General features: G+C 42.2%; 1 protein-coding gene across 4 annotated transcripts in view; it reads right to left on the bottom strand.

The window, feature by feature from the left end:
* The window catches only part of LOC113219526 (stAR-related lipid transfer protein 9), a 158,823-nt gene that overhangs the window by 50,361 nt on the left and 94,531 nt on the right, over positions 1-13,931 (bottom strand). For all 4 annotated transcript variants that reach the window (XM_026447878.1, XM_026447877.1, XM_026447875.1 and 1 more), the window contains 7 exons: positions 10,604-10,671; positions 8,623-8,720; positions 8,021-8,230; positions 7,736-7,833; positions 6,114-6,191; positions 5,586-5,657; positions 1,802-1,981 (listed from right to left, as the gene is read on the bottom strand). In XM_026447878.1, the coding sequence (XP_026303663.1) occupies positions 1,802-1,981; positions 5,586-5,657; positions 6,114-6,191; positions 7,736-7,833; positions 8,021-8,230; positions 8,623-8,720; positions 10,604-10,671 (804 nt within the window). The remainder of the gene's footprint in view (positions 1-1,801; positions 1,982-5,585; positions 5,658-6,113; positions 6,192-7,735; positions 7,834-8,020; positions 8,231-8,622; positions 8,721-10,603; positions 10,672-13,931) is intronic.

The following is a 13,931-nucleotide window of genomic DNA, read 5'->3' on the forward strand; positions in this document are numbered from 1 at the left end:
AAAAAAAAAAAAAAAAAAATCAGCAATCCTATCTTCAGGTGAGGTCATCATTCATCTCCATGTCTACGATTCAATCTAATAGTCATGTCCTTTAACCCTCTGCTGCTACCCTAAGCTCTACTACTTGATTTCTAGCTTTATCTATTCACTACACATCCAATCCATATATCAGATCAGTTCTACTCAAATACTGACCATTGTAATCACTCTGGTCTCTTCCTGACCTCCAGCCTCTCTGTGGTTCTGACTAATGGGAGGATCTATACAGCCATTTGGTGTTTAGTTCTCTTGCTAAGGTAAAAGTTGTCAGCCACTTCTGCCTCAGGCACTTTCACTAAGAAAATTTATGCCCCATGTACCAGAAAATAAGCTACTTTAAATTTTCTGTCTGAGAAGCTCAGTCTCTGACAACTTTCCAAAGGGCTTATCCTAAGAACCCTGATGAGCTTTGCTAACATCTCACTTCCATATGCTCTGCAGCACTAGGAAGGAGGCCAATTTCTCCAGGGATAACAGCAGCATTACATACTCCCCAGAAACTCTTTCTTTGTTCTTTTTAAATGTCAGCTGGGGATAATTATGAGAATGAAAACTAGCTTTTCAGTGAGCACAGGGATTTTGAGCATGTGAAGTACGTTCTGCTGTCCATAGGAACTGTCCTCCCACAGAACACACTGATGAGAAAAAGACGAAAGACTCTCTCTACCATAGGTCTCTAATTCTCAAAACCACTTCACTCAGAAATGCAGACTGGCCTCCAGGTGACACAGAGCCAGGTGGGCCAGGTGCTGTTTGGAAGCTTTAACTTCAATCTTTTTCTAGATGGATGCCTGTCATCCCCTCTTCCCCCACCATCACACCACTCTAGCTCTTTGGACCCTCCCTATGTTTTAAGCTCCTTTACCTACTTTCTCTGTCTCCTTTTCCAGGTAAATGTAGTGATGGAGAAGTGGGAGGTGTACTGTTTGTTAATTTGGGGTTGAAGTGGGGAACTGTCAGAAGAAAACTTTCAAATCTTCTGAATTCCCCCTTTAGTCTCTGAAAGCCACCGTTTTTGAACATTATGTTTGTTTATTTTATTTATTTTTGAGACAGAGTCTTACTTTGTCATCCAGGCTGGAGTGCAGTGGCGTGATCTCAGCTCACTGCAACCTCTGCCTCCTGGGTTCAAGTGATTCTCCTGCCTCAGCCTCCAGAGTAGCTGGGATTACAGGCACCCACCACCACGCCCGGCTAATTTTTGTATTTTTAGTAGAGGTGGGGTTTCACCATGTTGGCCAGGCTGGTCTCGAACTCCTGACCTCAAGTGATCCGCCCGCCCTGGCCTCCCAAAATGCTGGGATTACAGGTGTGAGCCACCACACCCAGCCTGAAAGCCACCTTTGAGCAGTCTGTATTTGCAGAGTTTAGGAGCACTAATGGTATCTTGAGGTTAGGGTTTCACTCTCCATGACTGTACCCCTATGCTTCAGTAAGCCAGAAAAGGAATATGATAAGCATCATTCTTACTTTAAAATGAGAAAATTAAGGCAAAGAGAACAAAAGTAAGTTACATAACAACAACAGTAGCTGCAGTTGAAAAACAATTATTCTGATTTCCAGTCTTCTGCTCTATACATACAAAGGCAAAATAGATCACATTTGTCAGGTAGACCAGTTTCCTGAGAACAAACCTGAAGGCAGCTCTGTGGCATCTGTCTTGATTTCAATTCACAGAAACATGGCTGCTACTCCTAGCTTTTCCCTCCTTGACCTCTGGGGCCAGTGGCTTAGGAAGAAAAGGATATACTAGCCTCCTCACCTTGAGATGATAGAGCACAACACCTGTGCTGAGCACATCATCCTCCAAGGCCATCAGGTGTGGCAGACTGGAGTCGATGACCACCCCAGCCCTCCTCCTGTTGATGTCCACACTGTAATGCTCCATGAGGGCCTGCCAATCATTCCATTTCTGGGTCCAGTCTTTAGTCAGCTGGTCTACCTGCAGAGGTATAGGAGGTGATCTGAGACACTCAGCATGGGGAACACACTAAAGGTCAGAAGTCATTACATCTATTCCTATTTCCCCAGGGTACTACTTTATTGTGCTCCTCACAGATACTATTCAAAGCCCCACAGAAGCCCTTACCTCCTCCAACTGCAAGCTGTGTTTTCCAAGTTTTCTTCAATAAGCAAGTGTTACTTGTATAAACAGAAGACCCCTCAATAAACGTTATTTTTAAAGTTTTCTGCAATGAACATGTACTGTTTTCATAATTAGAAAAAAAATGCTATTTTCAAGTTATTTTTAAAAAATTAATCAGGATGTTAGACATCTGTGTTTATAATTTCCCTTTCCCCACCCCACTTTTATATGATCCATACTTGGGAATCCTTTTATGACCTAACACTTCTTTCCCAAAGTACAGTACTTTGAGCTATCATATAAGCTTGCACATGGCTCACAGAACCACAAAGCACTGAGAGGAATTTCCCCAGGTGGAACTAAGACTATATGGAAATTGTCTGGAAGATCATGTAATAAGACAATAAAAACAATAACAGTAAAATACTGAGTGCTTAATGTGTACCAGGAACAGAGTTTTAAGAGTAAATATATCCACGCTTAAGGTAAGACCGCCTTAGGGACATGCACAGTGATAAATGCAGGGTCCTTTTTATTCTCTTAGTGGAAACTGATGCCTAAGCAATGAGCTTATCCTGGGAATGGAAGAACTGAGGAAGCTCAGGGGAAAAAAAAAAAAAAAAAATTAGATGTAGCTAAGTATTTCTCTCATAAAGGGAATACTTAAAAAAAAAATTATGCCAGGTTGGCTAGGCATGGTGGCTCACGCCTGTAATCCCAGCACGTTGGGAGGCCAAGGCAGGCGGATCACAAGGTCAGGAGATCGAGACCATCCTGGCTAACACAGTGAAACCCGTCTCTACTAAAAATACAAAAAATTAGCTGGGCGTAGTGGTGGGCACCTGTAGTCCCAGCTACTTAGGAGGCTGAGGCAGGAGAATGGTGTGAACCCGGGAGGCGGACCTTGCAGTGAGCCGAGATGGCACCACTGCACTCCAGCCTGGGCAACAGAGTGAGACTCTATCTCAAAAAAGAAAAAAAGAAAAAAAATTATGCCAGGTTTAGGTACGAGTACTTTATGTGCTCTAGAAACATTATTTTAATAATCATTGAGTTGAAGTTTGGAAACCAGGAAACTACAGGGTACCTGTAAAGGGCTGGGTTGGATAGGGACCCCTGGCATTGGTGAGTGGCAGGGTACTCTGGCTTACAGTTCAGCCAACCTGGCACAGCTGCCCCCTGGCTAGCTTTCATCACCTATTCCTACACTGCCTAAGATGATACAGTCAACAAGGGGAAGGTTCAAGTCCAGCTCAGCTGGCCTGCATAATGGAAGTATGCTCATGAGTTTGGAATGATTTCGGCTCACCTACTTCATCTCTTAGTATAGAGGGATGATATTTTCTGAACCAAAAATCAGAATACATGACTGAAGGAGGAATTTTTTAGAGAAACTTCTAGACGTGTTATTTAGTCTTGAGGTTTAGTAAGGGTGACAAAATGTTAACGTGGCCAGGATACTCTAATGACATATGAGGATGATGCAACAGAATATTAGAAATTGAAACATTTGGTTGTAGGATTTACATCTAACCCATCTGCCGGGTGTGGTGACTCACACCTGTAATCCCAGCACTTTGGGAGGCTGAGGTGAGTGGATCACCTGAGATCAGGAGTTTGAGACCAGCCTGGCCAACATGGTGAAACACCTTCTCTACTAAAAATACAAAAAATTAGCCTGGCATGGCAGTGGGCACCTGTAATCCCAGCAACTCAGGAGGCTGAGACTGGAGAACTGCTTGAATCCAGCAGGCGGAGGTTACAGTGAGCCAAGATCACACCACTGCACTCCAGCCTGGATGACAAGAGTGAAACTCCATCCCAAAATCATAAAAAATAGGCCAGGTGTGGTGGCTCATGCCTGTAATCCCAGTACTTTGGGAGGCTGAGGTAGGCGTATCATGAGGTCAGGAGTTCAAGACCAGCCTGTCCAACATGGTGAAACCCCACCTCTACTAAACATACAAAAATTAGCTGGGTGTGGTGGTGTGAGCCTGTAATCCCAGCTACTCGGGAGGCTGAAGCAGGAGAATTGCTTGAACCTGGGAGGCGGAGGTTGCAGTGAGCTGAGATTGCACCATTGCACTCCAGCCTGGGTGACAAGGTGAGACTCCATCTCAAAAAAATAAAAATAAAAAATAAAAAAATAAAAATAAATCTAATCTGTCAACAAAAACAACTGCCCACCATTTTTTCCTTTTAAATATTTCTGGGGGCCAGGTGCAGTGGTTCATGCCTGTAATCTCAGCACTTTGGGAGGCCAAGGTGGGTGGATTACCTGAGGTCAGGAGTTCAAGACCAGCCTGGCCAATGTGGTGAAACCCTGTCTCTACTAAAAATGCAAAAATTACGTGGGTGTGGTGGTGCACGCCTGTAGTAGCTACTCGGGAGGCTTAGGCAGGACAATCACTTGAACCTGGAAGGTGGAGCTGAGATCATGCCACTGCACTCCAGCCTGGGTGACACAGTGAGGCTCCCTCTCAAAAAAAATAAAATTAATTTTTAAAAAAGTCTCTGGGAATCACCATTTATTCTACTTTTCCAAAATGTCTTGTCCTTGCCCTCACTGGGTTACAGTAGTCTCTTTCCTGGTTGGTCCTCTGCTTCCAGTCTTCCCACCTTTCAATTCACCATGCATACAACTATCATATTAATTTCCCAAAGATACTCCTTTATTATGTCACCAACCTGATTCAAGAAGCTATTAATCCTGTTTACACCAAGTTCAAACCTTCTAAACTTGCCCTAACCTTTCCTGCACTACCCTCTACCATGAACACCCATTCTAACCAGCTTAGTCTTCCTCACAGTGTGTGCTTCCACGTGGCCTCTGACACCCCTTCCTTCTCCCAGTTTCAAGGCTTTGCTTATGTTATCCCTCCCTCACCCAATGCCTTACCCCTTCTCCCTATGTAACAACCCCAGCAAACCTTCCAGGGCTAGTTCAAGGTCAGTTCTCTGCCTTCCAGCACCAACATATGATGTCTGCTCTGAAAATCCCAAACCATAATGATTTATTCCTTCCCTAGACTCTTTTCATCTAAATCACATGGTTCATGAAACACACTATTCTTTAAATGTGTTTCCAACTAGACTGCAAACCATTTGAGGGCAGGGACCTCTCTGTACCTCTTGCAGCAACATGCTGAGAACCTATTTGGTCCTCAAACAATGAAGGTTGACTGATTTACAGGCAAGAAAACAGTCTTTTCCCCCCAGGCTACTCTCACTATCCAAAGGACTTATGAATCCCTGAGAGAACAACACAAAGTCAGAAAGCCATTAACACTCCCCTAGGCAAACACATCCCCTGGTCAAGGCTTAAAGGAAACAAACATTGTCTTCAAATTAGACAGCTCTTCTCTGCCCTGCCAAGGGAGCAACCCTACCTAGCCCAGGAATAATGGAGGGAGCTCCCAGGGTGATGTAAAGCACTACTGAGTCCACCCAACACACCCACCTTCAATTCATTTTGGAGAACCAGCTCCTTCAGGTTTTCATCCTTTTCATCATTCAATGAACCAAAGTTTCTCTGCACAAAGATAGAGATGTGCTTTGATGTTTTCCTGGTCTGAACTTCAGGTAGGTCCCACCCTTACACTTGTGAAGGAAGATGAGGTGCAGATAAAGGAAAGACTTTATCATTAAAATGAGAAATAAATCAGGAGCCTACGTATTTGGGCTCATATTAGTACAAAGATGGAAAATAAAAATAAATTTTCCTAAAGGGCCCCATTCTCCGTACCTGCCCACACAGGGCAAGGACCATTCAGGCACAAGACAAGGGATGATAAAGTGAAAAAATGCCCACACCACCTGAAGCTACACCAAGAAATCAGATAAATCTCTGTTTTGTCTTTGCTCCTGTCTCTGCCTCATGAGAGTCAACTGAGAACACGGAATGCAGCAGGGCCCAGACTCTATGGAGAAGAGAGGCTCAGAAGGAGAATTTCACTTAAGTATGGAAAGGTTCTGACTGTCGGCATACCAGTTCAAAGCTCAGCAGCAGGGCTTTCAGTCTTTCAATCTCTTCTCTGAGTTCTCTAATCAGCTTTACGTTTGCATCCTGAAACAGAGAGAACTCCATCACCGCTGATTGTTATCAAGTCCCACTCAGCTGTGAAATGCTATTTGCAATTGGCTTGGAAGAGGTAGATTACTCCTTTGGAGTAGGCTCTACAGCGGTCAGTCATTCTCAAGTTGTGGTCCCAGGACCTGCAGCATCCACTTCACCTAAGAACTTGTCAGAAATGTACACTTTGGCCCACCCCAGACCTACTAAACCAGAAACTCTGAAGGACTGGGGCCCAGCAGTGTTCGAACAAACTCTCCAGGTGATTCTGATACACACTAAAATTTGAGAATCACTTCCCTAGAGGTCAAGCAGGTAACACAAAAGCTAGGGCATGTATAGGTAGTAGGTGTTAACTTTCCTGTATTGTGACTAAGCCTAATACTGCCTAATTACATTGCCTTTTTAAAACAGTCTACATATGGGTTATATATATGTGTGTGTGTATATACATATATGTATATATGTGTGTGTGTATATATGTGTATACATATATATATATATGTAGTGTGTGTCTGGCCACCACCTATGATCCCTGCTCTGGAACTTCTCACTGAAATTGTGAAGGAACATTTGAAAAATTCTCATTTAGCTTTGAAAAACCAATGAATAGTTTTGTGTGGGCAGAGGAGAAAAACAACAGAGAGAAAAAACATTAAAAGATAAACAAAAACCAGTGAATTCCTACACTCTCCTTTTAATATCAAAACAGAGAAGTCACTGCAATTTGCAAAGAGAAAAATAAAACACAGACAACTTGCATAAAAAAACACAGGCATAAGACTGGGCACCTTGGCCCACACCTGTAACCCAGCACTTTGGGAGGCTGAGGTGGGAGGATCATTTGAGTCCAGGAGTTTGAGACCAGCCTGGGCAATATTGTGGGACCTTGTTTCTACAAAGTTTTTTTTTTTTTTTTCAATTAGCCTAATGTGGTGGCATGCACCTGTGGTCCCAGCTACTCAGGAGGCTGAGGTGGGAGGATCGCTTAAGCCCTGGAGGTTGAAGCTGCAGTGAGCCACAACAGTGCCACTGCACTCCAGCCTGGACAACAGAGCAAGATCCCTTCTCAAAACAGGCAAACAAATACAAAAACACAGGAATAAATCAACATAAATTCAAAATAAAAGCAGTAAACACAAATTTTTAAATGAACTTTCTTAGAGTGAGCCATTATTGCACCACTGCACTCCAGCCTGGGTGACAAAGTGAGACCCTGTCTCTAAAAATAAAATAATAAAATAAAAAATAAATGACCTTTCTTAGAGCGATAATGGTAAAATAAGGAATCTTAAGAGGAATGGCCTTAGGGAAGTATCTAAAATAAGTTATTCATAAAAGGTTACTGAATGAAGGGCAATAGAGATAGGAGAGAAGGAGATGACAGTACAAGAAAGAATTCTACTCCCTCACCATTTGGAGAACAAGTCTGGAAAGCTGAGGGGAGTACAAAGAGAAGGAAATCAACAAGAGAGAAAAAAAAATAAGGAGAGCTTTGTGTAAACTATATCAGACCAGGACTTCTGAAAAGGTCTCACCTCGTTTACTCGTGGCTTGTTGATAATGTTTTTGGCACTGGATGCATATCTCAGTGTGCTCATGGTCTCACTGTAGCTAGTGTGTGCAGGAGACACCGCTGAGGTAGAAGAAGAAAGTTTAAAAACATGCCAGCCCATCCATCCCAGCCCTTATTCACTTGCCTTGATACTACTGCCCATGCTGTATAAGACCCCTGATGAAATGAGAAACCTGGGTGGCCATGGCCCTTTCTCTGAGATACAGTACCAGTCCCAACACAGATCCAGCTCTGGCATCCCACTCACTGGCAACCATGATGGTTTTAGAGTTGCCTCCAAGGCTGTCCTTCAGCAGCCAGGTCAACACAGAGTCTCGGTATGGGATATAAGACTGCCTTCGGGAGGGTGCCCCTCCACTGCTGGTCCCAGAAGGAGAGCTAAGGATTCCACTGTCACCACCATTGCTGACTGAGCTGTTGAGGCTCTGGCAGCTGCTGAAAACTTGGGAGTTCTGGGCTTAAAAGATGAAAAAAGAAAATGGAAGAAAGAAAGAATTATGAAGCAAATATATTAAAACAAAACAATGGTTGGAGAACACAGACTTAACTATCATATTTCCTAATCCCTTTCTGCATAGAATAGAGTATTTTAGGGATTCCTAAAGACTTCAGACTTAGGATACGAAATGTTTGAGCCACATAATTTTTTTAGACTCCCCTCTTTTAGAACTGATGGTAGTAAGATAGCATTCTACTCTAAAACCAAGGACAAATATCAATTTTTCATGCCCCAAACTAGAAGATAACCTTACCAAAAGGAACCCTGTGTCTACCCTATTGTGACAACATGAAAACATGAGTTACTTTCCAAAGTTTCCCTCCCAGTCCTATTATCTATCAGCAAAATACCTAAGGTGGAGATGACAATTCCCAGAGTCACAAGGGACTTGTTGATATTGGCTCCTTCAGTAATGCGGTCCTTACAGTAACTGGGGTCTGCTCTTTCACTAAAACACAGTCAATGAGAAACAAAAACAAAAGCAAAAAAAACATTGTCTTTATAATACTGTTGAAAAATATTATCCATTATTCTGTATATCATGCTGTAAAAGACTCACATAATAAATTCCTTTCAGAATTCAGTTTCAGAAAAAAATGTTACCATCTTGTAATGAACTGGACTTTTTCTGCTTCTCAGGCAATAAAAATCGAATAACTCTTTAGGTTTCTGTTTTTGACTGTCAGAACACTTTATGCTAAATGTAATGCTCATTTGCAATTATGATATTAGCATGACTTTTTGGTATATTCACTTCTCTATCTTTATTGTTTTAAATTCATGTATTTATAGCTTTATGGGATTTGTGTCATTAGCTGACAACAGTTTTGAATTTCTTTTTAAAGTATTAAAGGAAATATTAATATTAAGGAAATATTAAAAATTCACACTTCCAATTGGCTAATAGTTTCTTTCAAACAGCACTCCGTTCTTAAGGGAATACTGTATCATATTAATTATCTGTTTTAAAATAAGAAAATTTGCCTTATTTCATCTTACACTTTCTTGTGATCACATTATCCCCCTCAAGACTAACTCTTTTTAAATACATATGTAATTATAATGCATGCTCTCTTCTAATACCTACAAGGCAGTATCTTCTCAACCTTTCAAGATTTTTAAAACTTATTTTCTTTAGAGATGGGGTTGAGCTATGTTGTTATGTTGCCCAGGCTGGCCTCAAACTCCTGGGCTCAAGTGAACCTCCCAACCTCAGCTTCCTGAATAGCTGGGACTATAGATGTGCACCATCAAGTAAAACTTTTTTTTTTTTTTTTTTAACAGAGTCTCGCTCTGTCGCCCAGGCTGGAGTGCAGTGGCGCGATTTTGGCTCACTGCAAGCTCCACCTCCTGGGTCCACGCCATTCTCCTGCCTCAGCCTCCCAAGTAGCTGGGACAACAGGTGCCTGCCACCACGCCCGGCTAATTTCTTTTTTGTATTTTTAGTAGACACAGGGTTTCACTGTGTTAGCCAGGATGGTCTCGATCTCCTGACCTCATGATCCACCTGCCTCAGCCTCCCAAAGTGCTGGGATTACAGGCGTGAGCCACAGCACTCGGCCTAAAACTTTTTTTTTAAGAACTGCATAGAAATCAATATTAAATAAAGAGAAAATAAAATCAATAGTAAATCAGAGAAAAGGTGTACTAATTCAGTTACCTTCACTGAAAGCAGTGGTTTTTTAATCTTTCCTATACATTAGAATCACCTGGGCAGATTTAACAATCTCCTGATGCTTGCACTCCCACCAATCTCACTAATAATCTGATGTATCTGATCTGAGGTATAGGTATGGGGAGTTTTAAAAGGGCCTCAGGTGGCCAGGTGCAGTGGCTCAAGCTTGTAATCCCAGCACTTTGGGAGACTGAAGCAGATAAATCGTCCAAGGCCAGGAGTACAAGGCCAGTCTGGGCAACATAATGAGATGTTGTCTCTACAAAAAAAAAAGAAAAGCCAGATGTGGTGTCATGTGCCTGTAGTCCCAGCTACTCCAGAGGCTGAGGCAGGAGGGTCGCTTGAGCCCAGTAGTTCAGAGTTACAATGAGCCATGATCATACCACTGCACTCCAGCCTGGAGCCTGGGCAACAGATTAAGACTGTCTCAAAAAAGAAAAGGTTCTCAGGTGATTGATTTAATGTGCAACCAAGATTTAGAATCCCTCATGTATAGGAACTTTTCAGCCCCCAGAAAATAACTTCTTAACCTAGCATTCGAAGAGCTTCTTTTGTAATATTCTCAGGATGACTGAAATGTGAAAAAGATTGGAAGAGCTTATTCCCTGTAAAACACTTACAAGAGTAATTCCTCTTAGCTTTGAAATCCTAATTACCTGCCTGCTAGGTCCACAAAGTTGATCTTGCTAACCATTTCAGAAGGGAGGTTGTTCTCCAGGATTGCCTAGAGGAGAAAGCACATTTAAAGCCTGTCATTTGGAACAATTTGTATTGTTTTCCCCTTAAACATTCCTCTAACCAAGGTGACATTTTGGATTTTTATCCAATTTACTCAACAAATCTGTATTCTAATGTGATGCAAACCAGATATCTCTCAATATCTGACAGATAAAATCAATAGGGCCCTGGATCATCACTTTAAAAACAAAACAAAACAAAAACACCAAAACTTACAGACTAAGCAAACTTCCATGAAGCTCACTAAGCATAACCTTCAGGGGCATTGGGAATTTCAGTACAATTCACCATGCAAATGCTCAACTCCCTCCCAGGGGGCTCTGACTCTTACCAGCAGAGAGCCACAGCATGTGGGTGGCCTCTGATGGCCTCTTGGTAACCTAAGTCACAGCACCTTGCCCGGGCAGAAACTCTGCCCTATAAGTTCTATTTAGTGGCATCCAGCCCCCAAGAAGAAACTACTCTGACCCCCACCCTGATTCAATGTGGATTTTGTTACTTTGTTTTAGAAATTAATTTTGGGGATTTTTTTTTTTTGAGAGAGTTTTGCTCTTGTTACCCAGGCTGGAGTGCAATGGTACGATCTCAGCTCACTGCAACCTCTGCCTCTCAGGTTTAATTGATTCTCCTGCCTCAGCCTCCCAAGTAGCTGAGATTATAGGCATGCACCACCAGGCCTGGCTAATTTTGTATTTTTAGCAGAGACAGGGTTTCACCATGTTGGCCAGGCTGGTCTTAAACTCCTGACCTCAGGTGATCTGCCCGCCTCGGCCTCCCAAAGTGTTGAGAATACAGGCATGAGCCACTGCACCGACTAGAAATTGTTCATGTTATACATCATCAACCGAATGTAGTTTTAGAACATTTCAAATAATCCCCAAATCCCTCAAGTCTTTGCAATCAATCTCTGTTCCCATTGACAGCTTGAAGCAATCACTTAACTTTCTATGTCTGAAAGTCTGCCTTTTCAGAGTGTTTCATATAAATAGAATCATACAATGTCTGGCTCTTTTCACTGTACATAATTATTTTGAGATTCATCCATGTTAAGGCATGCATCAATAGTTTATCCATTTTTACTGCTATTATTCCATTGTGTGGATATGCCATAGTTATCCATTTGCCTTTTGATAGATGTGTGGGTTGTTTCCATTTTGGGGTAATTACAAATAACAGTTATGCATTTGTGTACATCTTTTTGTGGACATTTCTCTTGGATAAACACCTAGGAGTAGAATTGCTGGGTCATATGGTAGTTATAGATTTAACTTTTTAAGAAACTGCTAGGCTGGGCACGATGACTCATGCCTGTAATTCCAGCACTTTGGGAGGCGGAGGCGGGTGGATCACGAGGTCAGGAGATTGAGACCATCCTGGCCAACATGGTGAAACCCCGTCTCTACTACAAATACAAAAATTAGCCCAGCATGGTGGCATGTGCCTGTAGTCCCAGCTACTCAGGAGGCTGAGGCAGGAGAATCGCTTGAACCCGGGAGGTGGAGGTTGCAGTGAGCCAAGATCATGCCACTGAACTCCAGCCTGGGTGATAGAGTGAGACTCCATCTCAAAAAAAAAACAAAAACAACAACAAAAAAATCTGCTAAACGCTTTTCCAAAGTTGTTACACCATTTACATTCCCACCAGTAGAGCAGTGTATGAAAACTCCTGCTCCTATGCAACTTGCTGATACTTAGTATATTAGGCATGTTAAAAGGTGGGTAGCGGTATCTTGTTTGGTTCTAATTTGTGTTTCCCTAATGAATAAGAATGTTGAGAATTTTTGCATGTACTTAATTGTCACTAGCTTATTTTGTTTAGTGAAATGTCAGTTTAAAATTTTTGCCATTGTTTTGAGTTGTTTTCTTATGGTGTTTAGAGTTCTTCATATATTCTGGATATAATTCCTTCATCGGATGTATGTTTAGCAAAGTTCTACCTATCTGTTTTTTTTTTTTTTTTTTTTTTTTTTTGAGAGGGAGCCTTGCTCTTTCACCCAGCTGGGGTGCAGTGGCACGATCTCGGCTCACTGCAACCTCCACCTGCTGGGTTCAAGCAATTCTCCTCCTCAGCCTCCCAAGTAGCTGGGATTACAGATGTATGCCACCAAGCCTGGCTAATTTTTGTATTTTTAGTAGAGACACAGTTTTCACCATCTTAGCCAGGCTGGTCTCAAACTCCTGACCTCAAGTGATCCACCCGCCTCGGCCTCGCAAAGTTGTGGGATTACAGGCATGAACCACTGCACCTGGCCTGCATTTCTTTTTATTCTCCTAACAGTGTCTTTAAGAGAGAAAAAAGGGGCCAGGCACGGTGGTTTATGCCTGTAATCCCAGGACTTGGGGAGGCAGAGGCAAGCTGGATTGCTTGAGGTCAGGAGTTCGAGATCAGCCTGGCCAACATGGTGAAACCCCGTCTCTACTAAAAATACAAAAATTAGCCAGGCATGGTAATGTGTGCCTGTAATCCTAGCTACTTAGGTGGCTGAGGCAGGAGAATTACTTGAATCCGGGAGGTGGAGGTTGCAATGAGTCAAGATCATGCCACTGTGCTCCAGCCTGGAGACTGAGCAAGACTCAGTATCATTATTTAAAAAAAAAGTGCAAAAGGCCAGGCGTGGTGGGTCATGCCTATAATCCCAGCATTCTGGGAGGCTGAGACAGGAGGATCACTTGAGCCTAGGGATTTAAGACCAGCCTGGGCAATATAACAAGATCTTGTCTCTATAAAAAAAAAATTAAAAAGTTATTTTGTACACTGTAAGTGTATACACACACACGTGTAAGTCCCAGCTACTTCAGAGGCTGAGGCGGGAGGATCGCTTGAGCCCAGGAGGTTGAGGCTGCAGTGAGCCATGATTGCGCCACTGCACTCTAGCCTGGGTTACAGAGTGTGACCCTGTCTCAAAAAAAAATTATAAAAGTACAAAAGTTTGAAATTTTGATTAACTCCAAATTTCAATTTGTATTTTTGTTCAATTTGTGTTTTCAGTGCCATATCTATAAAACCTTTGCCTAATCAAAAATCACAAAGGTTCTCCTAAGTTATCTTCTAAAGTTTAATAGTTTCAGGTTTCCCACTTAGATCTATGATTCAATGAGTTAACTTTTCGATAAAGTGCAAAATATAGATCAAAGTTTTTTTTCATATAGACATCCAATTGGTCTCCCATCACTTGCTGAAAAGATAGTTTCTCCACTGAATTGCCCTTGCAACTTTATTAAAAATCAGTTGCCTATATATGTATG

The sequence above is a fragment of the Piliocolobus tephrosceles genome, unplaced genomic scaffold (assembly GCF_002776525.5).
Source record: "Piliocolobus tephrosceles isolate RC106 unplaced genomic scaffold, ASM277652v3 unscaffolded_108, whole genome shotgun sequence".
Classification (NCBI taxonomy): Eukaryota; Metazoa; Chordata; class Mammalia; order Primates; family Cercopithecidae; genus Piliocolobus; species Piliocolobus tephrosceles.